Genomic DNA, 27,898 nt, shown 5'->3' on the forward strand with positions numbered 1-27,898 from the left:
AAAAAAACTCTAAACCGATCATGTTATATTCGCATATATATTCTAATAAGCCATTCCATATTCTTTCAGTATTGGAACTCTAAACCGGATCATTTCATATGTTATTTTTTGTTAGCATTATTTTTCAGATTTGTTAAGAAAATTTAAAATATTGATTTGAAGATTTTTTTGAGACAATAAGATAATTAAAGAAGATAATCGTTTGAATATATTTTTTGATGTGTTGAATATATGATGAAGATATTTGATGACATTATCTTGAAAGATGTAGTGCAAGATTTAAAAAGTACTTAAAAAGACTAGTACATCGATGCAATATTTTTTATAATTCATTTGATTTATATTTAAATGAGGATCAAAATAGAATTATAAAAAATAATGCGGAACTACACTGTAATTTTGATATATAAATTAAAAAATAAATTGAAAAATAAAAGAATTAAAAAATGACATTAATAAGAATTGAACTTATAAACTAAATCCCAAGAAACAATGATTCTATCCGCTGAACTACATATAACTTGCATTAAAATTTTAACATTTTATTAATATATATAATTATTAAAACACACCATGACACCAAAGTTAATTACTCTATGTGTCTCAAACTTAATAAAATAGTATAGATAATATCTATGTTCACTATGATGGAGTTTTCTTTATAAAAGAATGTTGATTAATTTGAAGATTGTCGAGGGTGGTCATGTGAAGTCTAAGGAATGTGTTTGATCAAAGCCGAGTTGAAGAAGAGTTGTGATCGCCAAGTAAAATGTAGTGAATGTCATTGAAACGTCATTGAAAAAGAAAGAATATATTTTTTTGAATAAGTCCTTTTATGATTGCAATCATTTATATTTAGTGGATTTGCTTGGTACTCGACCATGGTCTCGTGGATGTAGGTCGATAGGACCGAACGACGTTAAAATTTCTCGTGTTCTTAATTTTTGCTTCTAAATTTACATTTATTAATTGCACGAATTATGAAAACTAAACAAAACAAAAGAAAACCGGATCAACAGATCGGATTGACAAAATTAAATTCTTACTGATACCCAAAATAACAATAATATTAACAGAAAGCCAGAACCACAAGTCCATGCATGGTTCCGGTTTTTTTTTTACATCAGTTCCAGATTTTAGAGACGGTTCTACTATTTACGAGAAACGTGGTCGGGTCTACGTAACAAAAGGTTACTCTAATTATTTATATAACACAACCAATTATGATACTTAAAATTACAATGTAGAGCTACCAGCTTTGCAGACCACAAGATGATATATGTATTTGCCTTTAAAATTATCATTTACACCAAATTCATACAATGGAGTATGGCTCTGATTGATCCTACACGCCAACATAAAAAGGGGTAGAAAACATTACATTTAGCTATATTCCTAAACCAAATCGGGTTCGCCGCGAGAATTCAAAGTGAGAACGGATTCTGAGGTGTATAAACTACAGGAATCTTCGACATAGTGATGTTACCGTTCAGGATGTTGGGTGCCACAGAATCCTCTCCTATCACGGGATTCACCGGTAGGACCTTCTCTGGAACAACCTTATTCCCATCAACCTTAGCCAACACCTCAAAATGCATCATTACAGACTTAGGCTTAGTTCTCCATTCTGGGAATCCCTCGAACGAGAATTCATTCCCGTCTTTTATCTTCTTCTCGACTCCAAAACTTATCTTCACAAAAGTTTGGGCAGATACATCCACCTTCAAAAGCTTAAAGGAACCCTCCTTGTTGGCTTTGGGGCCCAAAACAGAAGAGAGCAGAGCTTCAAAACCAAGCAAGTTCGAGTTCGAGCCATTGATAGATGTGACAGGCCACAATGTGCTAAACTGGTCAGGTGCAAGAAGTGCGGTTGCTTCTCCTTTGAGATCAATGCCTGATACCGAGTGAATTTTGTTAGCTTAACTTTTCCCTTTTTTAAAAGTGTGTGTCAACTATTATAACGATAACTACTTTTGAAAGTTGAGTTTTTTACATCCAAACTCACCCATATTTTTTGCTTCCTTCAAGTTTCTCTTCGATGCTGAGGACAACTCAACTAGACCAGGTGCAAGGCGCTTAAGCTTGAGTTTGTTAGTGGGAGAGGAGGTCGATGACAATGAAGAAGGGGACGTAAGTGATGTTGGGCCGACGATTCGAAGGGAAACGATAGGACCATTGGGGGAAGAAGCAGCATGTCGAAGATGCTTTGCCAGAGTCAAAAGGCCCCAAGCAAAACCATCATTTGTTCGATTCAAAGGGAGTGGAAGCTCGATAGGATTCCGCAGGCTCACTGATCTAGCACCCGTTACAGTGACTACCGCACCATCTGCCAGGATGACTTTCTTTAGCACACCAGCATCCACATCATGCTGCATAAAATTTTAACCAAAAAGATCACAGTCAAGTTAATACAAGGGGAAAAGAAACACTGAATTGCCAGAGAATCAGAGGTATCCATAATTGCAACAGGTATTAAATAACATTCAATAAACAACTTAATGGCTCAATCTCCATATTTGAAAACCATTTAAATGTAGAATAGGAAAAACAAATGAAATTCGAGTGTCCATAACGTCATCAAGTTGAAAAATCAATTCCTCTAGCAACAAATGCTTCAGTAATAGGCTCATCCACCATAGTCCTTCCACTGACTATGTGCATTTACAAACGATAAAACGCAACACGCGTTTGCTCAAAGCTGACTGATCAAATTTCACATAATCACACATTGTAATGATAAATTTTTCTTCGCTCAATAGTGAACCGAACCATACAGCTAACGTATTATCTATCTTTAACCATATTCATACTTCAAAACTTTTATTAATCACCAAAAACAAGAACTTACAGGCAAAGAAATTCTCATGTCCTTGGCATCCTGAATCCATAGCTCCATTGGACCCGCCAATTGAAAAGGGGCAAGAACTGGCATCTGATCATCCAATCTCCGCCCGTCTACTAACCGATTCTCGTACCGGGGCTTACTCGGATCTTCCATTTGAAAAATGGGCAGATCCACGTATTCCCAACGCTTCACATCCTCCAACAGTTTAAAGGGCAATACCTGATTATCTATCTGGACATCGAATTCATATGCCACTGACTTTCCCACCAAAGCGTCCCTCAAATCGAAACCGGATATCTTAATTTCGTCAGATTGGAACCCTAATCCCTTCACAATAGCTTCCTTTAAATCCTATACCAAACAACAAAATCAATAAATAACAAGCCCACGGGAAATTTAGATTATACTAACGAAAACTCGGAAGTTCCCTACCTTAATAGCCTTGGGATACACATCGAAATCTTGTGTGGTAACCGAGGCGGCGGATGGCGAAACTCGAATTGCAATCAAAACCATGCAAAACGATACAGCAAAATAAAGCGATCGCAACCTCAAGTCCATTGAAATAGAATCAAAATTCATAATGCAATAATAATAATAATAATAATATCAAGAAATCGTCTTCGTCTCTCCTTTGCACAAATTCTATCGGACAAGAGGAATTGGGGGATTCGCGCTTCTTCACCGACCCGTGTTCACTTATATATTGAACATTGGCGGTGATGACGTGGAGGCGACGGACCAATAAGAATTGAGGGAATGATGCGCCACAGTGTCAGTCGCATTCGATTGGAGAGGAGAAATCATGGACGTGTCACGCGTACAATTCGGGGGAGGTAAACGGTGTCGTATCAAAATAGAATATTAATAAATTTAATTCGCAAAAAGAATATTTGAAGTGGCGTCGCCCGGACTCGAACCGGAGACCTTCAGTGTGTTAGACTGACGTGATAACCAACTACACCACGACACCCCTTCTATACATGCCGCAATATTTACTGTAAAATAATGTTAATTAACTAATTCTAAAGAAACATAGCCTACCACCCTTTTATGGGCTGGGCTTGAATTAATTTGGGCTGAACAATTCGAAAATGGGTTCTCTCCATTTCACTCTTGAGTACTCTAAACCCGAACTTCGGATTTGTGGATTAGTTTGCAACTTTATTATTATTCAAACAATAAAAAGCCTAAGACTGCACAAGCCGTTTGACTTGATAATCCGAGGCCCTTCCATCTCAACGATCAAAACATCGTCCCTCCCCGATCCCACGAGTGAATCGAATCTAACTAAGTAAATTATATCAGACAAATCTTGTATTATAAACTCGTTCAAAAAAATTGTTGATAAGAAAAATTGAACTTCTGATAATTGATCAAACGCTTACTTATTACACAAATTCGGTTAGTCTCATCGGGGAAATTGTTCTAATTTTTAGAAGAATCAGTGTATCGTTATAGGATTCGAAATTTTAGCTACATTGAAATAAAGGAAATTAAACTTTTAACAAATCGCATGCAATATCCTTTTTTAAAAAAAAATTTTTAACTGGGTTCTTTGATTTAATCTATCCAAACGTTGGCTAATTATATTAAAATATCGGGAAAAAAACAAAATTTAATATAAGATATCAATGTTAAAAACATTTTAATATACTAAAATAATATAAATTTTAACTTTCATCCTAATATTAGAAATCTCTATATTTCAAAAAACGAAAATAAAAAAAGAGGCAAATATAATAAATTTTGTATATATATAAATTAAAATGGCGTATAAAAGGAGACCTCAAAGAGTCAACGTTGCCCGTTTAAGAAACTCTTGCATGATTATATATAAAATAAAAACATAATCAGATATCGTTTTAGGGTAAGGAATATTTAGTGGATCTACATATAAATATTTAAAGTAGCATATTAAAAAAATAAATATTTCATTAATCTAATATAAATCCGCACTCAAGATCAGACAACCCTATTCTACAATTTTATTGATTGAGATGAAATTATATTCCACTTGTAAATTATAATTATCACAAAAAAAATCATATGAGATCGTCTTACTTGTTAATTTTGTGAGACAGACATATTACTTGATCTGAGTCACCTAACCCAAGAAAAAATATTATTTTTTATGTCAGAAATATTACTATTTACTTTTCCACTTCGGATATGAACCAGATTAACTAGATATAAATCTGCGAAACCGTATCATGAAATATTTATATTATTTGTTTCAATAATCTTTATCAGAATAATAATACAACATGTGATATTAAAAGTCAAAAGATTAACTTTTTTATAATAGACAAAAAACTCATATGTGATCGTATCGTGGAAAAATTTGTAAAATAGATATCCTACTCAATCCTATTGATAAAAAAATACATATTATTTTTTTAAGCCAAAAATATTAATTTTCACTTCGGATATTGATTAGATCGACACATCTCACGAATATAGATGTGTGATATCGTCTCACATGAGACGTGTTTTTTATAATAATAATAACGGGTATTGAATGCGAAGAACTTATGAGAAATATGTTTAGTTCTGTCGCTTTTTATGTATCATTCTTTCATTTGAGCAACATATCCATCATTATCTTCATATAGTATCACATGCTTCTTGTCGAATGATAATCCGCATGATATTTGGATATGTTCGGTCATTGATTTTAGCCACACATATCCACGACCTTGCTTCATGTAGTGCAATAATTTCAATGTGATTTGATGAAGTAGCAGTACCACGTGAAAAAATGACTAAATTACAAAATAAAAAATAAAGATAACAAATCAATATTGAAGATTGAATAGATGACTAAAATTGAAATTAAATAAATATATAAAATTAAAATTAAAGTTTTCCTAAAATTAAGCCTTGAAAACGACAAAAAAAAAAAAAAACTACTCGACAATGAAAGGATGAGAGTTTAATCGCGACATTTGATGTTTGATAATTAATAGTCTTTAATTGGTTAGTCTTCTCTCACTGATATTGACATTTTTTTGTACTGATAAAATCATGGAAGAAATCCCGTCGTTAGGGATGTAATCGAGTCGAGCCGAGCCGAACTCTTGAATGTTTGAGCTTAGTTCGTTTATAATCGAGCCGAGCTCGAGCTTTATTTAACGAATATATGCATGGCTCACGAGCATATTCAAGTCTTTATAGAGCCTAAACAAGTTTAATAAATATGAATTATATATTTAAATTTTCATTAAATTAATTAAAAAATAAATTATATATTTAAAGAAAAATATATTATTCTTATTAAAATTTGTAAATTTATTATAATAAATAAATTTAATAGATTTTTCTATATATTTCATAAATAATATGCAAAATCAATAAATCAAATATCAAAACTATTATTTTTTCATCTAAAAGATTACTCATGAACTTACCAACGAACATGTTCACGAGCTAACGAGCCGAATACTGTAAAGCTTGAGTTTGGTTTGTTTATCTTAACGAGCCTCATTAAACGAGCCCAAACGAGCTTTTATCGAATCGAGCTTCGAATAGCTTACAAACGGTTTGGTTCGTTTACATCCCTACCTGTCGTGTCTTATTTATATCATAATTCATAACAAGTCAGTCTCATTAATTTCATCGCATTATACGCAAAAACTTTTATAAGACGAATTCATCACCCAATTTTATGAAATATATTTCTATTTAGGTTACACATAAAAAAAAATATAAATTTTTATGTCAAAAATATCAGATATTATTGTATATATAGACATGATTGAATCGTCTCACTGATAAATCTTCTCACAAGAAACCCCTACTATTTTCCAAAAAAAAAAAAAACTTATCGCAAATAGGGTTTGAACCAGCTTCTAGATTTGAGATTAAATTAAGTAGAAGTAAAATTAAGATACACACAAAAAATTAAGACATCCTTTCCAAACGTTTTTTACGTTTGGACATGTTTGATTTTTTTAATAAATCTACCCGTTTTCGTGGAAATCCACGATTTGCAATATTTCACCAACCGTAGATATCAAAACCCCGTAAAATATGGGAGTTTTCCGAAGCCAAAATTAAATAATTATAGGTCTGTCGACAAAAAGTCTTCGTTTAAATTAAAGTCAGCCAATTTAATTAATTATCATTACTTTAAACACCAACCAGTTTACCCACTAAACATTTGTTTTGCCAAAGTTGCAAGTTCTCATTATACACCGACCTAAAATTTTTTTAAAAAATATAGCGTATGTTCATTTACGGCAACGTTGAGAAATTATGAGACTGGATTTGAACTTTTTAAATGTATACATAGTACGGCTCATCGATCAATTCAAGTTTCTCGTGAATTAAAATAAGAGGAAATTAAGGTTTTTGTCTTATTCTTTTTTTTCTTTCTTTCTGATGTAGTAACAACGTGATGTTCATGCGCGAGTCTCGCATCGTGTTGGGTTTTTTCTTTTGATGTGGTGATGATAGAGTGTCAACGTGACATTCACGTAGGGTTAATAAGAAGTTCTAGTGCTTCAAGCCGGCGACGTTATCTTAACGGGCAATACTAACTCTGTTGGGAACATGTCTGACGATAAGAAAACGATAAGACTAATATTTAATATATACGAGACAACACCAGCAAATAGACAAGTATATAGGTGTACTATATGCTGCCGTTAATATAAAGAAATAAAGTTATGTTTTGGTTAACAGTTTTGTCTGGTGATAAACGTTTGATTATAACACATCAGCACTTTTGAAGATAAATGACCAAAATCGAAAGATAGATGATTGAAACCCGATTTTAACGACATAAAATTAAAATCGAAAAAAAAACAAACATAGATAACACATTTATAATAATAAATAAATAAATAAAAACACACACACATGACCTGGACAACAATGGGCAACTCGGCCTCGATCAGCTAGCCAACAACAATAGAAGACTTCCAAAAATAAAATAAAGTAACAATAATTGGAGGAGTAGATCTCTTGTGAGACGGTCTCACGAATATTTATATGTGAGATGGGTCAATCCTATCGATATTCACAATAAAAAGTAATACTCTTAGCATAAAAAGTAATAATCTTAACATAAAAAGTAATATTTTTTCATGGATGAACCAAATAAGATATCCGTCTAACAAAATACGACCCATGAGGCCGTCTCACACAAGTTTTTGCCTAATTGGAGACCAAACTAATTCGTTGAAAATATATAAATCTTGAGCAATATCTTTGCAGGGAAAAACATTGTCCGTCAGAAATAATTAGTTCTCCACGTAATTTGGCTCAATTCTCTTGCAGACTAGTACCGGTGATGATGGAGATTTCAAATTTAAGCAACTCTGCTGAATTGGTAAGAGATTCATCGTGTTAGAATCTGAACCATTTCTTGAAAACAACCTCGTTTTTAATTTTTTCCAAACTTTTAAATTAGTTTTCTTGTGTAAATGTTATATATATTTTCATGATGTAAGAGTTATATATATACAATAGTGTGTTAAAAATATGCCTTCATGCCTAGCAGGGATTAATGGATGATCCGAGTTTCTTCCATCAATGGCCCCTGGAATTCGATCTCGGCTCGGTCTCAATCGGTTCCCTGTTTGAAGATTCAGATCACACTTTCTCTCTGCAGCCGGGACCGGACCATGAACGAGCACCAGAGTCGACGCAATACGAATCGAACAAGCCATCCAAGTACTTCAGAAGTAGCAGCCTCCACCAGTACTTTTTACTTCACCGAAGGAATTTCGAAGCCTAAAATGGAAGCATGGACTCTGGATTTTCCCTCCGAGTGTGTCATTCCCGAATCTTCGTTCGGGAACAAGAATCACGTGCTGAAACCTTGCCAAGGAGCTAAGAGAGTCAGCAATAACACAAGGATGAAGGACAATGTTTTAGCTGAGAGGAAAAGGAGAGAAAAACTCACCCAAAGATTCATAGATCTGTCTGCTCTTGTCCCTGATCTGAAAAAGGTTCTCTCTTTACTTCAACCTATACTAATCTACTGAAAAAAAAATTTAATAAAATGAAAAAAAACTATACTTGTCTATTAATTTATGAAGCTTAAACCTTATTTCTATTTCTTTGTATAACATGATTTTGGTGCGTATCAGATAAACTCATAGATTAACACAATAGTTTGCAATATGCTAGCTAGGTAAATCGTATTGGATAAATCATGTGCGACAGACTCTCGAGAATATGTTGTTAGTGAGAGTCAAACTTGTGATCATTTATCAAATGCTCACATACTTCCCCAGCTCGTTGAACCTTTTTTTTTCCTAGCACACAATCGTGGCACGGCAAGTTTTCGATCATAACAGATGTGAGTTTCTGGAGAGTAATTGTTCACTCGAATTAATGTAGGGATGTTTATCTGCGTCGTGAGTCCTAAATTGGACTCAAATTATCCAACAATAAGAAAATATATCGTAGGCAAAAGTTGTATCAATAATGATTAAACTTGGGTTTTTCACAAACAGATGGACAAAGCTTCTATTCTTGGAGATGCCATCAAGTACACCAAACAACTCCAAGAAAGGGTGAAGATTCTTGAGCATCAAACCAAGAACAAATCCATCGAATCTGTCGTCTTCGTCAAGAAACATCTGCATTGTTCCGAGAATTCTTCCTCGGATCATAAAAGTGCCCCCTTCACCGCAGAACCCCTCCCCGAAATCGAGGCTAGATTCTCAGAAAACGATGTCCTGATTAACATTCAATGCGAGAAAAGAAATGGTTTGCTGGAGAAAACAGTTGCTGAAATCGAGAAGCTGAAGTTATCAGTAGTAAACAGCAATGCTACTACCTTTGGAGACTCGGCTCTTCATATAGTAGTGATGGCTAAGGTACTTCCACATCCCACCTATATATTCATCTCACGTTATAATTTTTCAAAACAGATTCATTTAAATATACATATATATCTTCTTGAACTTTAATATTTTGCTGCATGCATCGTCACTTACAAGTTACAACTAGTCAACTACGACGAATATCGAACGAAATGCGAATCAGATTCACTTGAACATTAATCAAACTTCTTGTTGAATATAATGTTGTGCAGAAGGATGAAGACACTACCACGAACACAAGGGAACTAGTCCAGAACTTGTGTACTGCTCTCCAAACACACTTGAAGTGAATTAAGTTGAAGAAATCTTGGTTCTTTCTGCCTCCCATGCATTTCCTGCCTATGAATATTATATTTAATCCTGCCACCTTAATTTTCATCTTGTCTTGCTCTGGCCTTCATGCTTTCTTTTTTCCCCTTCCGAAAAGGCTTCTTCCACACCTCTTTTTTTTCGATTGACCATGTTTCTTCACCCGGCCTTCTGTTTGTATAGTGAATCAATCGCTCACAGCTTTACTGGGTGTTTTGACTGCAGAAGATCTTTATTGGTGGATTGAAATCCAGAGATTTGTACGAGAATTAATGTGTTTCTTAATTAGGCCCCTCTATTTTGTGACTGATTAATCGAATTCGTTGACGTTTCATACACTAACGAATTTGCATGATGCACTGTGGATCATTTGATATTGCAGCAATTCCTTAAATTTCCAAATGTTCTTCCTAGTTCTACTATCTTTGATATAGACACCATTTGGTCATTACATGCGTGCTTCGACTACTCGTTTGCTTGCACCCATATTCCTCTAATTTACGGATACCACGATTTGGATGTACAGTCTGAGAATGATATAATAAATGATACATGATATGTAAATAATAAAATTGTATAACCGAGCACTTCCCGCTTTATCAAAAGCTATATCTAGTGGTAATGGTGCAACTCAAATCTTTTAAACCGCACAACAGCTCAACCAGCACGGTTCGATCGCTCTACCAAACAGGGATAATTATTGCACCCAAAAAAAAATGAAAGAGGATGAAACAAAAATGTAAAAACAATAAGACATCGCTTGATTTATGATATGAAATAATTTAATTGAATTATATGAGTAATAAAATTAGTTTTAACTCTTATATTTTTTTAAAAAAATCGGAGCTGCACGTACGATGATTAAAAAAGTAACCCAAAGGACAAAAATGACATTTTGTGTGCAATACGTAGGGATAAAGAAAAAGTTTCGGTTCAAGCAAAAATGTGAAAAAGGGTCAATTATTTTGGTTTTAGATATAATATTAAGTCTTTTTTATATATAAATAAGGAAGTTGGTCGATTCTGATTCTTTAAAAATGATTATGATATGTTGATAAAAAATAAAAAAAAATTATACATTCTTATATCTAATATTTATCTAATCCAAAATTATTTTTTATATTAATTTATATTGAAAGGATGTCATTGATCATAAACGAACAAGAAATAAATTAAACTATGTGTATCAGGAGATAGTGTTGTGATTGGATGTTGTCAACACCAGAACACAACATGCAGTGAAAATTAAGAGTGAGTCTCATGTGAAACCGTCTCACGGATCCTAATCTGTGAGACGAGTCAACCCTACCAATATTAACAATAAAAAGTAATACTCTTAGCATAAAAAATAATACTTTTCATGGATGACCTAAATAAAGATTCGTCTCACAAAATACGACCCGTGAGACCGTCTCACACAAGTTTTTGCCGAAAATTAATTATTAACACACAAGTGTAACTTTAATAAATAAAGACCAGACGTAATTTATGCACAAGTATTAGTACTTGTGGCAGTTCTCATGACAAAAATTAACTAGAAAAATATGTAAATCGTTTACACAAAACAATATTAGTGAGATTAACAAAACTAAATTCATTAACACTCTAAGGAATTAAAATGCATAAAAAACTCAAAGTAAATACTAGATGCATAAAATGAAAAGGAGTGTTGCTTAAAACCAAACGAAACCACTCTTTACCCAACACTTCACGTAGTGTTGTTCTTGAATGTGCCCAACACCAATCAGTAACACGGTAAGTATATGAATCGACCACACAAACTCTTCAGACGAAAATCTTCAACTGTGAACTTTATATATGTTCAGAAAAACTCAGCAACTGCGTAAAATAATCAACCGATCACATGAAAAACTTCAGCTGTTGTACAAAGTGATCAACCGATCACACAAAAGTTTCTCATCAAAATAGGCTCGGCTCTCAGTTTTTTTCTATGCAAGAGCTCATTCGCCGACCACCCAAAGGCCCTCGGTCTCTCTATCTCGTGGCCGTGAGATCCTCTATATTTATATCCAATGTGTTTGACTTAAAAACAATTTCATAAAAGAGTCCTAGAAAATATGAAACGAGGTTTTCATTATGGATAAAACTCTTTTAAATATAAAATATCATAGAGATAAAAAATCATATTAAAAATTAAATCATATAATATCAAGATATAAATCAAACAAAATATTATCATCTAAAAATAAATAAAACAAAATCTTATAATTTAGAATGAAAAAATCTTAACTTGATAATATCAATTTAACAAAATGACAAAGGAATCACACAATACATTATTCAAAGCATCTCTAATAAAAATATTTTATTTAAAAACTAATTTAAAACATAATCTTTTGAAATCTTTCTCGAACGAAAATATGTTTTACAATGTACAACATCATATTATGTATAGTAAAATCGTTGAAATGTATGAGATTCATTTGATCCAACGTTTAATATGTTCGAAAATAATTTTTTTTTTGTTTGATAAAAAAAGAAAAATTTATATAAATATTATTAATAAACAAATCAATTTTAACAATAACAATACAAATTTTTTAATATAAAATAAATTAGTTTGAATGAGTAAAACAAATTATAAATTACATTTTAATTTAAATTTTACCAAACATCCTAATAAAATTTCAAATCCATGAATTTAAAATTTAATTCCGAATCAAATCTAAGTCAGAATCCAAAGCTAATTTTTTACTATAAAAGTTTGGAACTCTGGCCGAGGGTACTTCGGTAACATAATTCTTTTCGCTTGTCGTTCTTCCTTCGGGCGGAAGAACCCAAAAACTTTTCTGATATCTCACGCCACTCGCTATTTTAACTCCACAGTTCCATTCACAAATCCGCTTCGGAATCATTGATTTCGGTATGTATATCACTTTTTTTAAAAAAATAATTATAATTCATTATTCGTTTCATTTTTGTCAAGCTATTGATTCTTGAAATTTGAATTTTTCTTTGATTAAGTTCTTCAGTGTAGGGGGCATACATGATTTATTGATTCTTTGATTACAAACTAGATGTGTAATTTGTTTTGAATTTATTGTTTAAGCATTTGTTTCGACTTCGATGTACTTTTATTGCTCAGTTCACTTCAAATACTTGTGGCTGTCCTGGATTAGTGGGGGGTTTTCGAGATTTGTTGAATATTTCCGCGTTTTCTGCCCTGGGAAACTGGAGGAAAACGAGAATGCTGATCTTCTTTACGTTTCAATAGATTTGGATTTTATTTATGATGAAACGAAGAATAAATATTATACTCCCTATTTTATTGATGTTGTTTTCTCTTCTTTTCTTCTTATTTAATGATCGTGGTTTTGTTCATTCATTGCACGGAATGATCGAGTCGATCAATTTTCCGGCTGTTGGCCCGACTAGGTTTGTGTATGTTGTGTGATATTCAGTGATCCTACATTCTGAGGCTGACTGAGATTTACATCCTTACCATTTCTGTTTAGGTGAGATTTACCATTCATGATTTTGTATTCATTCCAATACTTAATTTTTTTGTCATAAAATGGCTGGAGTAATAAAGACTACTTGGACCGGACAACTGAGAAGTAATTCGAAGGATCCAGTAAGTGCAAATGATGTATTTATCCTTGTACATTATTTGCCGGGGACAAATTATTTGACTTGGGCATGGTAGCTTTATATTGAAAGTAGGGAACTTACATATTTCCAAGAGAGTCACTTAGACAGGTCTGTCTTTATTAATCTGCTAATTATTGTTAATATCAGTGAATTTAGTAATACAGGACTTTTACAGAATCTATCCATTTTGTATCTGCAATTTTTTCAGATATTTGAAAATTTCATCTTGGAAATGATGTGATATTCTGACATCCTTGTAGTCATTGTAAAATACTCCAAGTTTAGCTTTGCTTTTTCCCAGTTATGGAGTTTATTATCTTGAGCATATAATCTAAAACGTTCGGGCTAACCTTGGGAATGTAAATTAATTTACTGATTTTCTCAAATTACCAGTGCTCCCCTGGATGATCAGAAATAATTTGAATATGGAAGATACATGTTATAGTTTGCGATATTGAACTTTATGTGAATTAGTGGAACAAGTTACTGGTTTTTGTGGATCTTTTAAATTTAAATTGCCATTTACCCACAATAGCTCTTTCTTGATTTTTTCGCTGTTTAGATTGTATTCCATCCATTGTCATGAACTAGGTATTATAGCGGCCACAATACCTTATCTGTGCAATAGTTTGATCACTTCCCAACTACTCAGCATCCTTAATTATGCAGCATCTTGTTCCTCCGATTAAATCTATTTGAGCTGCTTTTTGCAGAAGCTTGTTAAGTATGGAGCTGAATACTATTAAAGATTCATTTGAGAGGATAGCAAAAAAGCAAAAGCTATCATGTTCGTTGTCCAAAGAATTGATCGACCAAGTTAGTCAGGAAATCGAGCATACGTTATCAAGTATTCAATCAGGTAAAGCGGCTGACATTCATCAGCGATTAATTCTCGCAAATCTAAAGGCCAAGGATGCAGTGGTTGGCTCGAACAATCAATCTGATGGAATGCAGCGAGAACTCAATATAAATATCACCAAGTTTCAGAAGCTTCTTGAGAAATTATTTAATCCTGACATATCAAAGGCATGTAGAGATATTGATTTTGAACCGGGTATAGTTAATCAGATCATCATCAACCACTTCTACCGTGAAGGTCAATTTGATATTGTAGACTGCTTGCTAAAAGAAGCTGGTGAAGATGAACCAATTTCCCTGAAGTTGCAATTTCAAGAAATACATGAAATTCTGGAGGGCATCAAGTGTAGAAATTTTGAGCCTGCCCTCACTTGGGTCGCTGCAAACCGTGAGAAACTTAACGAATCTGGTTCTGATCTTGAGCTAAAACTTCACAAGCTGCAGTTTGTAGACATTTTACAGAATCAAGGCCGGGCCGGCGCTCTCAAATACGCCAGAATGCACCTTGGTCCTCTAGCTTCTCGTCACATGACAGAGTTACAAAAGCTAATGGGTAGCCTACTGTGGGGAGCAAAGCTCGAAAAATCTCCGTGTGCTGATTTGGTCTCCCCAGTCCTTTGGGAAGAACTGGCTGGTGAGATTATGCGGACGTTCTGCAATTTCGCTGGACAATCCTTTCAGAACCCTCTGAAAGTTGCTTTGGCAGCTGGGTTAGAAGGGCTGCCTAAACTCTTAAAATTGGTCAACTTTATGTCTCCAAATACACAGGAGTGGCAAGATATGAAACAGTTACCCGTAGCAGTCGAGTTGGGGGAAGAATTTCGATTCCATTCAGTCTTTGTGTGCCCCGTGAGTCGCGAGCAGGCTAGTGAAGAAAACCCGCCTATGATGTTGCCGTGTGGGCACGTACTATGCAAGCAGTCCATCCACAAACTCTCGAAAGGAAATTCTCGGGGTTTCAAGTGTCCATACTGCCCTCTAGATGCTTCAGCAGCACAATGCAGGCAATTGTATTTCTGATATGGTAGGATCTTGATTTTGTTCTTGTTCAAACAAACATTTGACATTTTGTAGATACTGTTTTCCCAAATATTTGTCAATACATTTTAGCTCAAATAAGATTTCTGCTCGATGTATGGTCTCCACCAATCTTTTGAATTCTGTAGTTGATCATCTGATTCATACATGTCCTATATATATATAGTTGATGAAAAATCTTATCTTATAATGTATGACACACTCGTTTTTGACATGATATATATTTTGTTTACATATAAATAATAAAAAGGAGATTTAAAAAAAAAGTGACATCTTAGTTGCAAACAAAGTAAGATGGACACATTTCAATTTTTGTTAGTTTTCACTCCCACACATTTCCACTTGGCTCTCACCGACTTATTATTGTTATTCATTTTTTCATTTGCTAACTCGTGATCAGATCTTGGTAAACAATTATTTACAACTTGACAATTTAAAACTTACTTTTCAAGTAAGTAAATATTATTTAATGGATGAAAACGAGAAAATTTATAACCCCGATCCAAGCAGTAACATTATTTTCACTTTATAAGTCATAAATATATATCATATTAGTGAAGTAAAATTGTTACCCTACTACGTTGCGACTTCTTTCTAGAGCTTTCTTTTCACAAATATAACTTTGAATGCAACGATATTATAGAAGAGCTGCAAAAACTCAGTTCCTGTGTAATTGAATCTCGAGTGAAAATATTATCCTAGTTGAAATAAAATTCTTCTGGAATGAAATACGCGTCTTGCATGGCCTTTGCACAAACTTGAAAAGCCCCATATTACCATGCTTTCCCTCTGTTTCGTCATTTCAAATTTGATACGTAATAATGCCAGGATCCGGGAGTGCAGGCTGGTTTCCGCAAGTGCAGGGGTTTGTGTTACTTTGCATCACAGCAGAACTACCACGACTAGGTAGCAAAAATGATACCTTAAAATACTGATCAACCGCACTGAAAGCAGATTTTGCCATGGCCAGTATCATAAACATATTCTGCTACAAGCAAAATGGCAATCAATTGCAAATATTACACCCCATGGTAGAATCTATCTTGAAAAATCATGTTAAATGCTTAAATCACTTACAACGTGATTCCTGATTGTGCTGCTCAAAAAAACTTTTCTTGTACTCTACTTGAGCAATGCAACGCTTAGTTTTGCGTAATTTTTTGGTAGTCTTCCATCATTTTCTCTTCATTGGGGAAGGGAAAACATTGCATTGAAACTTGGTGCATGATTTTTACTATCTGTTCTCTCAATATCACTTTCATTTATAAGCTGGAAAGAGGCAGACACTAGATGTTTCAAAGTAGGCTATAAAGTAGCTGGAATTGGGTATATTTTTGGCTGAGTTAGCTACTGCCAGCTTATAATCAAGTAAAAAACAGGGATAGCCGTTGATGCCCGCAAAAATTTGATGGTTCTATCTATTCTGAAATTGGAGCTGGCACCAATACCAAGGGGTAAAGTTTAATCAAGATTTATTTATCTTAGTAGTGTTGCTCTGTTGAGACTAGTTACTAAAGGATAACCAAAAGTGGAAGTCAAATTTGGGTGTTTAACTTAGTTCCCGAGCATCACAAAATAATCAATGATCCAAATAACCACAGCTCCATGAATCTAGAGATGACTTCTTGACTCTCGTGGGTGTAACACTTTTCCCTGCAAGTTCAAGATGTAACTCTCATACACTTGGCATTTTGTCTTGCACAACACTTATCTCCTGGTGTTCCTGATGGTGATTGTCTCTGATATTTTTCTGACACACTCCGGCCCCGGCCGCGACTGCGCAATTACTTCGTATCCGTTCTTGTTTTACGAAAATAGTTAACTCATGTTGTGATAATTGTCATTGTAATCTATTATAAACAAATTTAAACTTTCATTTTTCCATCACAGCAAACTCGTGAATTTCTCATGGGTAAGATTGGCCTCATGAATCTATGGTCAAGCCTGAGCAACCTTATAGATTATGATAATGATTGATATCAACCAGTTTTTACCGGATATGATATTATAGATTTGCAAGTTTGGTAGGATAAGATTCTCTATCCCTTCATTGCTGAATCGTGATATACCCTTTGTAATAAAAAGGTGTACAGATTCATTTAACAATTTAAACAAATTATTTCTCTCTCATATTTCTACAGTAGCAATAAGAGACTGACAGAAAATAAAATAAATGCAGCAGTAGAACAAGCAACAGAACAATAAAGACTCGAAAATACCAAATATTAAGTTCGACTCCAGTGGACTACAGCTTGACCCATCAATATACTCCAGAATTATTCAGAAAGGCCAAGAAAATGGTAGTGAGAAAATATCTGTTACACACTGATTCATATATGAAGGATCGTGTGCCAGAGACTTCGAAGGTATTTCGAACACAATATTCTCCAATGAGTTGCAATAGCTCGTGTTCTAAGAATATTAACACCGATAAATTAAATCGAGTTTGGTTTTCAAACCAAGCAGAAGAAACTCGAAGTAATCCTTCGTTAAGAAGACTGTTAAATTAGAAAACATTTTAACTTATGTAAACTGAATAATAGGGGATCAGTTGTCGCATATATCAGTTCAGTTATGGCAAGAACTGAACCGACGGATACTCTAACTGATCAAGTCAGTTTGAAAACAGCAGTTAATCACTTAAATACACAAGATATATCGGTTCAGTTAATCAACTGCTCCTACGTCACCCCTTCTACCACCTCGGGTAGGATCTACTAGAAGACTTTGATTTATACAACTACTTGTAAAAATCCACCCAGCTTAGGACTTAACCACTGCCTACTGAACTCCTAATCTAAACTGAAGGCAACACCTTCCAGTCAACACTTCTTTAACGTCTCTGTGAGAAAGACTACATACACAAGTTTAACGTCCTTGTGCAAGACTGTATTTTGGAGTGGTGGTGGAGGTGTTTATGTGTGAGAACTGAACAAAGGTGTTTTCACACACTGAATAAGATAAGCTTCTAAACTAAGCTGATAACACGTTGATGTGTCTCTCTGGGCTGATTTTCTTCTTGAGATCTGATAAGCATTTAGCGTGCCCTCTCCTCTTCTTGTATATCTCACTTGTTGAGTCTTCACTGATCTCCTTTTTATATAGGCGGGAAACTGATTGTACAGTGAGACTCAATAAATGTATCTGTTGCATCTTGAATTTGTTTCTTGGACTCCGTGTCTCAACTTTTCGACTGCTCTTCTGAAACGCATTGTTTTTAATGCTCTGATGCAACGTTCATCATTGTCCTTTGACTGGATACTAGCTGTGTACCTATGTGTATAGCTGAAATCTACTTGAATGAGTTTGTCTTCGTCTACAACTGAAAAAAATACCCGAAACAGAAACACTCGGAATTCGGGAATGGTTTTCAACCCAGATCTAACCAAAAACATAACGAGGAGACAAAGTTCAAGTGGGGAAAGACCACACAAGTTACGTTTTCATCGAGGACCATATAATAATAGCAAAAGATTCTTCGACAAAGGTAAAAAAATAAAACCATTCCAATACCTGAGAATGGATCACTCAACCATCACAAAAGGACGAACCTGGTGGTTTAAGAGGACTGCCTAACAAAAGATGTCGTCGGTTACAACTGGAAAGAAAAATAATTCACAAGTTTGAAGTAGGAGTTTCAATGGAAGGGCTTCCATAAATACCAATGCACTAAAAGATGAAGACATCATTCAAATTCTTCATTTTCTTTCGAAATAAAATTCGTAATGTACATGTGGATATGACTCGACGACATTTCAGTCAACGAGGTAAAATGTTTAGTTTATATTACAAAAGCATGATATATATATATATATATATATATATATATAACAAAAACAAAACCCTCATATTTATGGTATTTAGGCTGGAAAGCTTGCATAGCTTTATGTCTTTAGGCATGTTCGATATGTGTAACAACATCACATACCTAAAAAAGATTCTAAGATAATTTTGAATTTTTTTAAATAAGTCAAGGAACTTAAACTAACTTTTGATTGGCAAAGGACTAAAGTCTAAGTAAAACTAGAGTTTGAGAATTTATTGAAAAATCACCCTTAATAATTAATAGTAAAATATTATTATTATTAAATATATGAAAACTTCATAATCACAGGAAATTATTAGGATCCGAATTAAAATAATTTAAACTCTATGGGAATTATATGATTCAATTTCAACTTAATTTAAAGTTATATCAGAAACTTAAGAAAAACAACTCATTATGATACATATATGTTTTGATACCACAACCACTACATACTCTTCATGCACATTGGATACCTTCAGATTTGATGTTTCATTAAAAAACGTTATATGATAGGTTATATCGAAAAGATGTTGACAGAGAGAATTAAACTCATTACTCTTTAATTTCATGCCAAACTCGAACACCTCGCGGGACATCAATATAATATTTTAGTTGACTCCTTCAGAGTTCAACCTTTAGTCCTCGAACAACTCCAATATGTTGTGATGGTTCGAAAGTAATGGAAACAGAAGCTATCTGCACACAAATTTACCAGAAAACAAAGGGTGATGAATTTAAGGCCTAAAGCCGCAAGTATCCTTCCTTTTCAGATCTTTCTACCCCAGTTCTCCTGATATAAGATTTCTTATTTAGTGAATAACTTCTTTTCAAGATCTGCTTTCTACGCCACTCGGTTATACGGCTATAGAGAGCTGGGAAAATGAAGCACAAGAGAACAATCACTAGCATTGTCAAACAAAGAAACATCACGTTGCGAAAACCGTCCTTCAAAGCTGGATCTCGTTGCACGGTCCAAGGAACTCCTCCCACGTTCATCCCGAAGACTGTGAAAAAAAAGAGAAACTAATTACTGGGGTGTGGAAAAGATACAAAGGAGAGTTAGGTGAAGAACTGACCTCCAGTGATTATTGATAATGGAAGAAATATGATGGAAAGGAAAGAAAGATAGTATAGTTTTCTGTTTATTTGCTCGGATTGCCAGCTGTCGAGGCCAGCTTGAATCGCTGTGACACGATTCGCGATAAACCCAACGTTCTCCTTTAGTCTCCTTATCCGTCCAATCAACTCCTCTAAGGCGTTTACATCTTCGTGGGCGAACCAGTCTTTTGATGAACATTTCTCCTTAACTCGAGGGAATACTTGCTCCCCGTGTGCAATCACCTGTAGTTTGGTAAAACATGGATAAATGAAAGTAGAACATGGATCAGAATTTAACTCTTTATTAACTTCATTTGACCATTTATCAAAATGTTAAGAACCTGCAACAGTCGTTGCAAGTCGAGATGCAATTTTGGAAATTTTCTGTCATCTAACATTTGTTTCTTCAAAGCAAAACCACCTGTAACCAGATCAAAAGGTTATGTATTATAAAGGAAATGTTACTCAAAAAGTCGAAAGGAAAATCAAATTTTCATCTTATTTCTTGTGAGTTTTGATACAGTTACAAAAGAGTGGTGTATGTATGTGTGTCAGGTGTACGTAGATGCGGAAAAAAGCGCAGTTGAAAATTCTATGCAGCATTATTACTCGAATTCCAAATGCAGTCACGAGAACTAGTTCCATATACATACTCCAGCGGCACAAGAGAGACAAAACATGACATAACTTACTGATTCAAAAGACAGACCAAGATTAGCATTTTCGTGAGATCAGTACACATATTGCATTCGAAACAAAATGTACCTCTGTCCAGCTCAAACTCGATTGAGTTCAGGTCAATCTCAAGCTCAGAAACAACATCTTGAAGTTGATCCACATGAGTATCGATTATATGAACAACAAGATTTGAAACCTTTCTAGGAACTGGATTATCAGCTTCCTCCGAATGATTCATTGTCAAAAGAAAATCAAGAACATGTTCTTGAATCACTATCCCACCACCCCTATCCTTTTGCTCTGTATCCCCATAACCAAGACTCTCCACGACCGGAATCTCCGACAGTAAAGATTCATAAGCTGGTGAGAATCCCAGTCTCGGAACACGGCCCAAAGACACCGTAATAATCGATCGCTCTGTAACTCTTGCAGCAATTCTAAACGTAAACTTGCTTGAAGCAGGACCAGGTGAATTAACTCGAAACACTAGAGCACCATCAACATAACCACAAAAGGGTCCATTGCTAACGAGTGAGAGGATGTCTTGAAGCTTCAGGGGCGGGCAAAGAACGTCAATAAGATATTGTGCTGATTGTGAAAGTTTCTGGTTTCCTTTTGGAAGCTCCACGTGATACCAACAGAATTCTTTGCCTCTACCCTCCATAAGATCCCAATCCTTGTTATAATAATTCCCTTCACCATCAAATATATAAGCCTTTTGTCTCACAGCACCAGGGTAACGGGAGAGGTGAAAATGGATCTCTTCAACTTTTCTGCCCGCTAGTGGTTCTCTATCTGGATCCTCACCCTCTCCATTCACAAAGTTGAGCTCCATTAATTTTCAAAAATTATCACTAATTGATAAATACAGGAACGCTAGCAAAGAATTCCAATAACGCCCTCTTCTTATTCAACCTTGGCGCCCCATTTTCAAAGTTCAATTAATATGAATTGAACAAGCAAGAAAATTTACCAACTTCTGGATCAAATGTCTGAACAATAACTTTAGATCATCGAAGAAACAACCATAAATCCCCAAAATATACCAAGATCAAGTCAAACCCCAAACTTGCATCATCATTCATCACTTCAAAAGAAAAAGAATCAACCACAATCCAAATGACTCGCAACCTAAGCAACAATCAAAGTCATCGATCATTACAGCTCACCAGAAAAATTAACGAAACCAAATGCTTCAGCTTTCATCAACGCAATTCAATGCAGAAAATCAAAGGATTTACCTTCGTAGTTGCCACCACGACTTGAAATTTACAAGTCAAAACACTTGAATGACGAGAACCCAATTGAGAACAATCAAAACCCACCAGAAAAAACCGATCCGAAACAAAAAAAAGTCAATCTTGAAAGAGTCTAGTCCCAATCAATAGACAGATAGACCCCGGAGATATGAAACCCAGTTGTATTTCCTCATCTGCTGGAGTGGGACAAATAGTGCTATCCACACGCAACTAGGACAGAACCAATTATATATATATTTTTTAATTTTTTTACAGAAATCAAGATTACTATTCCATAATATTGTTTCAACCAAAATAACGAGTTTGCCTCATAAAATTTATTCATAAAACAGTTTGATAGAAATTTTTTGATAAAATAATCAAAGAAATAAAATTAAATACTACAGTTTAATGTGATCTATATTCATATGTACTGATTAGATTTTGAAATATATATATATATATAATATGATGAAAAAATTATTTTATATATAACAAAGGATGTTATAATTATATAGTAATATTTTTAAGAGGGTCTATGAATTTATTACAAAAAATAGGGTTTAAAATGTTTTTAAAACTAGACCATACTGACCAGTTAGATCGGAAATGGGTCATGGGTTTGGTATGACCGGTAACCGTTTTGAAATTATTTTTTTAGAAATTGATTATATTTTATGTATATATATATATATATATATATATGATTATTTGGATTTTGAACTTTTCTAAAAAAATTTATTTTATTACCTTTTGTTTTTGTTTTTTAACAATTGGGATTGATTTGATTTGATTTAGAATGTCCAAATTAATTTTTATGAGTGTATCTCCCTTAAAAAATTAAAACAGCTTATAAAATTTTAAAATAAATAATTTGAAAACTTATAAACTATTTAAATAAAAAATTGGATCGAATTCTAATTTATTTTTTAACATCTTGTTTTAGCATAGTGATGTATATTATACGAAATGAATAAAGTTATGTTGATACACAAAATATACTATATTAACAAAAATCTAATAACCCTCAACTCTTTTCAAATTTTAGGACTAAAATATGGTATCTAAAATATTAGTAATAATTTTTTATTTCCGCAAATAATATTTAACAAAAAAATTTAATTTTGTTAAATAATAGATTTTATATGTGAAGAGTTAAAAGAAATTAAGATATAATATTTTTATTCATAAATATTTTCGTTAGAAGTTAATTTATATTTGTTGTATATAAAAGGTTGGCACCAAAATAGTATTATAATTGCTAAAAGAAAAAATTGAAGGTAAAAAGTAGAAATATCAAGCTCTCAAAATATATTAACTACACACTTTATAAAATTTTGTCTGCTCAATTGTGCTCTTCTTCACAAATCGAGAGACCTATTTATAGAATTTATTTGGAAATAATCCAAAAAAATACATCATTACATACAACATCACACATTAATTTTCAATATTTACAACTCTTATTTCAACATTCAATAATTTCAACTCTTTATTTTCAACAATCCCCCTTGTGATGATGATCATGATACAATGATTGTCTTCATTACGTGTTTTTATACTGCCTCGTTAAAAACATTACTAGAAAAAACCCGTTGGGATAAAAATCATAGTAAAAGAAAAAGAGTACAGTCACATAAACTCCCTTCATGTTAACGCGAATGATTGTTCACAAATTTCGTAGATTGTACATCCCAATGTTATATATGTGTTTTCTAAATATTGTCTTAGGAAGTACCTTTGTGAATAGATCTGATGAGTTTTTACTTGATTGGATGCAACGAATATCAATATTTGTATTCTTCTCAAGCTCTTGGGTGAATGCAAAAAACTTAAGGGGAATATGTTTAGTTTTGTCGCTTTTTGTGTATCCCTCTTTCATTTGAGTAACACATGCATCAGTATCTTCATATAGTATCATAAGCTTCTTGTCGAATGATAATCCGCATGAGATTTTGATATGTTCGATCATTGATTTTAACCACACACATTCATGGCTTGCTTCATGTAGTGCAATAATCTCGGCGTGATTTAATGAAATTGTTACAAGTGTTTGTTTTTGTGAACGCCAAGAAATTACAGTGCCTCACGAAATACATATCTGATTTGGGAACGTGCCTTGTGTAGATCATATAAATACCCAACATCAGCATAACCAATTATGCTTTGATTGGTATATTTTGAATATAAAAATCCAAAGTTTGTCGTTCCTCATAGATAACAGAATATATGTTTAATTCTGTTCCAGTGTCTCTTTGTTGAATATGAGATAAATCTTGCCAATAAATTTACAGCAAAAGATATGTCAGGTCTTGTACAGTTTTCAAGATACATAAGGACACCAATAGCACTTAGATATGATAGTTCTGGACCAAGAATAACTTCATCATCTTCACATGGACATAATGGATTTTTTTCTATGTTTAATGATCTAACAACCATTGGAGTACTTAAAGGATTTGATTTATCCATATTAAAACGTTTAAGGACCTTTTATATATAATTTGACTGGGTGAACAAATATTCCACATTATTTTTGTTCAATTTGCAAACCCAGACAATATTTTATTTTTTCAAGGTCCTTTATTTAAAATTCTTCCTTCAAGTACGACATAACTTCTTGAATTTCCTTATTCGTTCCAATGATGTTTAAATCATCAACATATACAGCAATAATTACGCATCCGGATGTTTTTTCCTAATGAAAACGCAAGGACATATTGAATTGTTTATATATCCCTTTTTCATTAAGTGTTCACTTAACCGATTATACCACATTCGGCCGGATTGCTTTAACCCATATAATAATCTTTGCAATTTCACATAATAACATTCTCTGGGTTTTGAAATTTGTGATTCAAGTTTGAGAATATTTCATTAGTTTGTAATGCAAATCAAGTATAGATCAATGGGTTTATGCTAATTTATTCTAAATAAAGAAATAAGAATAATGTGCACATGTATGGCCTACATCCTTGTCGGCAGTAGGTCTGTAAGCTACTCAGTCAAAATTCGACTCGAGATCGATTTGTCCTAGTTTGAGCCGAGTTTAAGTAGTTCGAATATTTAGTCGAGTCGAACTCGACTTTTACATGTTTATGATATATATACTTTAGTATGTATATACATATATATATATTTTATCGAACTCAATCTTAAAAATTAACAGGCATACTAAATTTCTGTTGAGTCGAGCTTAGCATGACAGTGCACCAGACCTTTGTGTGTATATATATATATATATATATATATATATATATATATATATATATATATATATATATATATCGAGTAATCCGTATAATTGAGCTGTGACAATATCCATAAGACGCATTTCTAAATTTTCAGATACCGCCAAACTACCGAAACAGAAGAATATGTTTCTTCATAATCAATTTCAGGTCTTTGAGAAAAACCTTGTGCAACAATTCGAACTTATCTTACCATTTCATTTTTCTCATTTCGCTTTTGATAAAGACTCATTTGTACCCAATAGGTTTTACACATTCAGGTGTAAGGACTATAGGCCCAAAAACGTTATGTTATCCAATTCAACCTGGATGACGTCTTTCCATTTTCTTCAGTCCTCTCGATTTTTACATTCAACAAAAGATTTTGGTTCATTGTCATTTATGATGTCAAATGCCACATTGTAAGAAAATATATCATCAATTTCTTTTATATCTTTTCGGTTCTATATTTTTCCAGTATTAATATAATTAATAGAGATTTCACGATTCTCATCAGTTTGTGGTTCTAACAGAACATTTTCATCATCATGTATTTCTGCCGGAATATCATTCTCTATTTTGAGATCATCGTATTTCTCTATACTTTTTTTCGATGATTTTTATCTTTGAAACCGATTGGCCTTCCACGCTCAAGCGTTTAATGACATCATGAGAATCTTCAATTTGTTTATTTGGAATTTCAATTCGAGCAGGGGCATTTACGGCATGTATATATGGTTTATTTATCTCTTTCGTGTCAGTAAATGGATCTGGTATTTGATTTGTTATTCTTTGCAAGTGCACAATTTGTTGTACATCCTTTTCACATTATTTAGTTCTTGGATCCAGATGTAACAATGATGATATATACTGAGTAATTTCCTTTTCGATATGTTTCTTTTATCCCCTAACATTGGGAATATTTTCTTATTAAAATGACGATCAGAAAAATGTGTTGTAAACACGTCGTCTGTCTGAGGCTCAAGATATCGAATAATTGATGTGATATCATAACCGATATAAATTCCGATCTTTATTTGAGGTCTCATTTTTGTTTGTTGGGGCAGTGCAATAGGCACATATACCATACATCCAAAATTCTCAGATGAGAAATGTCTGGTTCTTTACCAAAGGCAAGCTGCAATTAGGAGTATTTATTATATGCATTTGGTCTGATGCGAATTAATGCAGCAGCATGTAAAATTGCATGTCCTCATATAGAAGCATGAAGTTTTGTTTTCATAATCCTTGATCTAGCAATCAGTTATAGATGTTTAATCAATGATTCAGCTAATCCATTTTGTATATGTACATGAACAACATGATGCTCAACAGTGATTCTCATTGACATAGAATAATCATTGTAAGTCTGGGAAATAAATTCACCAGCATTATCAAGTCTAATTTTCTTGATGTATGATCGGAAAATTGATTCCGCTTTATTATTTGAGCAAGTAATCTTGCAAATGCTACATTCCGAGTTGATAATAAACATACATGTGACCATCTGCTGGAGGCATCGATCAATACCATAAAATATCAAAATGGTATGCATGGTGGATGAATTGGCCGACAAATATCACTCTGAATAAGTTCAAGAAACATAGGTGATTCAGTTTGGATTTTTGTAAGGACCGTGTATCGTATTATCGTAAATCCTATGTTGATTATCGATAAATTATGAAATTATCATGTGATGATGTATATGATGTATATCATGACAGTAAAAGTGAGAAAATAGGTTGTGATAATGAAAGATGGTATTAGAAATTGATTTGTGTTTGAAACGTATGCTGAACCGCAACAGAAAAGTGACACATGTTACGGTTTTTGGCATAATCATCTTAGTATTAGTCCAAATGGGACGAGAACAAATCCATTGGAAAGCTAATACATTGTACTAAAACTTTCATGTCTTGAGTTTTGTCCAAATCCATTGGAAATAGGAGAAAAAGCATCCCGAAGTGTATCGTGTGCGTTGCAGTTTCTGCACTGACACATGTTGGGAGAATGAGCATAACTCTCAGATCAGATATCCAAATTGAGTGAGGTTTGTGACAAATGAAAGCTAAGACATAGAGCTACAACTTTCATGTTGACCATTTTTGCAAATTCGAAGCCTAAAATAGCGTTTCGAACAGAAGAAGTCGCACTAGGGCGCAGAAGTTTGCGCGCCCCAGCGCGAGGCCAAGCCAAAACGTGTCTGGCAGTAGTGGGCGCGCTGGGGCGCCAAAATTGACCGCCCCAGCGCCGATACTGCTGTTGCACATTATTTAAGTTGATAAGAATGAATGTTATCTTCATTCCTTTCAATTCCAACAAGAGGCAAACGAGAGGAAATCGAT

The 27,898-nt window shown here is 33.7% G+C and overlaps 4 protein-coding genes and 1 non-coding gene across 9 annotated transcripts; 2 read left to right on the forward strand and 3 right to left on the reverse strand.

The window, feature by feature from the left end:
* Positions 1–1,191: 1,191 nt before the first annotated feature.
* LOC142519177 (protein TUNICAMYCIN INDUCED 1-like) lies at positions 1,192–3,636 on the reverse strand. The gene is made up of 4 exons (XM_075622113.1): positions 3,278–3,636; positions 2,849–3,196; positions 2,006–2,369; positions 1,192–1,894 (listed from the first exon to the last, which is right to left on the reverse strand). The coding sequence occupies exons 1-4, from the start codon at positions 3,425–3,427 to the stop codon at positions 1,425–1,427; spliced, it is 1,332 nt and encodes a 443-aa protein (XP_075478228.1). The 5' UTR covers positions 3,428–3,636; the 3' UTR covers positions 1,192–1,424.
* A 108-nt stretch (positions 3,637–3,744) lies between these two features.
* On the reverse strand, positions 3,745–3,818 carry TRNAV-AAC (transfer RNA valine (anticodon AAC)). The gene has a single exon. It is a non-coding gene; the product is annotated as a tRNA-Val (tRNA).
* Positions 3,819–8,039: 4,221 nt separating this feature from the next.
* On the forward strand, positions 8,040–10,354 carry LOC142518841 (transcription factor bHLH25-like). Its single transcript, XM_075621668.1, has 4 exons — positions 8,040–8,180; positions 8,352–8,802; positions 9,313–9,678; positions 9,897–10,354. Exons 2-4 carry the CDS (start codon positions 8,362–8,364, stop codon positions 9,972–9,974), a joined length of 885 nt encoding a protein of 294 aa, XP_075477783.1. The 5' UTR covers positions 8,040–8,180; positions 8,352–8,361; the 3' UTR covers positions 9,975–10,354.
* Positions 10,355–12,724: 2,370 nt separating this feature from the next.
* LOC142518881 (protein RMD5 homolog) lies at positions 12,725–15,608 on the forward strand. Of its 5 annotated transcripts, none has more exons than XM_075621705.1 (4): positions 12,739–12,877; positions 13,358–13,468; positions 13,630–13,713; positions 14,319–15,608. In XM_075621705.1, the coding sequence occupies exon 4, from the start codon at positions 14,332–14,334 to the stop codon at positions 15,481–15,483; it is 1,152 nt and encodes a 383-aa protein (XP_075477820.1). In that variant the 5' UTR covers positions 12,739–12,877; positions 13,358–13,468; positions 13,630–13,713; positions 14,319–14,331; the 3' UTR covers positions 15,484–15,608. The 5 variants fall into 5 exon arrangements, with proteins under 5 accessions (XP_075477819.1, XP_075477820.1, XP_075477821.1 ...); XM_075621706.1 differs by having other exon boundaries at positions 13,390–13,468; XM_075621707.1 differs by lacking the exon at positions 13,630–13,713 and having other exon boundaries at positions 13,358–13,469.
* Positions 15,609–19,781: 4,173 nt separating this feature from the next.
* On the reverse strand, positions 19,782–22,545 carry LOC142518384 (uncharacterized). The gene is made up of 5 exons (XM_075621147.1): positions 22,327–22,545; positions 21,173–22,216; positions 20,749–20,828; positions 20,386–20,650; positions 19,782–20,313 (listed from the first exon to the last, which is right to left on the reverse strand). The coding sequence occupies exons 2-5, from the start codon at positions 21,918–21,920 to the stop codon at positions 20,051–20,053; spliced, it is 1,356 nt and encodes a 451-aa protein (XP_075477262.1). The 5' UTR covers positions 21,921–22,216; positions 22,327–22,545; the 3' UTR covers positions 19,782–20,050.
* Positions 22,546–27,898: the final 5,353 nt, after the last annotated feature.

This window comes from Primulina tabacum, chromosome 11, assembly GCF_025594145.1.
Source record: "Primulina tabacum isolate GXHZ01 chromosome 11, ASM2559414v2, whole genome shotgun sequence".
In the NCBI taxonomy this organism is placed as follows: Eukaryota; Viridiplantae; Streptophyta; class Magnoliopsida; order Lamiales; family Gesneriaceae; genus Primulina; species Primulina tabacum.

Bases quoted from the DNA above. Each gene is read 5' to 3' on its own strand.
- LOC142519177 (XM_075622113.1), bottom strand. From the start codon at position 3,427: ATGAATTTTGATTCTATTTCAATGGACTTGAGGTTGCGATCGCTTTAT. The intron at 2,370-2,848 runs GTAAGTTCTTGT...AATTTTATGCAG, and splicing joins ACATGAGAATTTCTTTGCCT to CATGATGTGGATGCTGGTGT. The intron at 1,895-2,005 runs GTGAGTTTGGAT...ACTCGGTATCAG, and splicing joins GAAGGAAGCAAAAAATATGG to GCATTGATCTCAAAGGAGAA.
- LOC142518881 (XM_075621704.1), top strand. From the start codon at position 14,332: ATGGAGCTGAATACTATTAAAGATTCATTTGAGAGGATAGCAAAAAAG.
- LOC142518841 (XM_075621668.1), top strand. From the start codon at position 8,362: ATGATCCGAGTTTCTTCCATCAATGGCCCCTGGAATTCGATCTCGGCT. The intron at 8,803-9,312 runs GTTCTCTCTTTA...TTTCACAAACAG, and splicing joins TTGTCCCTGATCTGAAAAAG to ATGGACAAAGCTTCTATTCT. The intron at 9,679-9,896 runs GTACTTCCACAT...AATGTTGTGCAG, and splicing joins ATATAGTAGTGATGGCTAAG to AAGGATGAAGACACTACCAC.
- LOC142518384 (XM_075621147.1), bottom strand. From the start codon at position 21,920: ATGGAGCTCAACTTTGTGAATGGAGAGGGTGAGGATCCAGATAGAGAA. The intron at 20,829-21,172 runs GTACATTTTGTT...ATCTGGTTACAG, and splicing joins CGAGTTTGAGCTGGACAGAG to GTGGTTTTGCTTTGAAGAAA. The intron at 20,314-20,385 runs GTCAGTTCTTCA...TTTTTTTCACAG, and splicing joins ATTATCAATAATCACTGGAG to TCTTCGGGATGAACGTGGGA.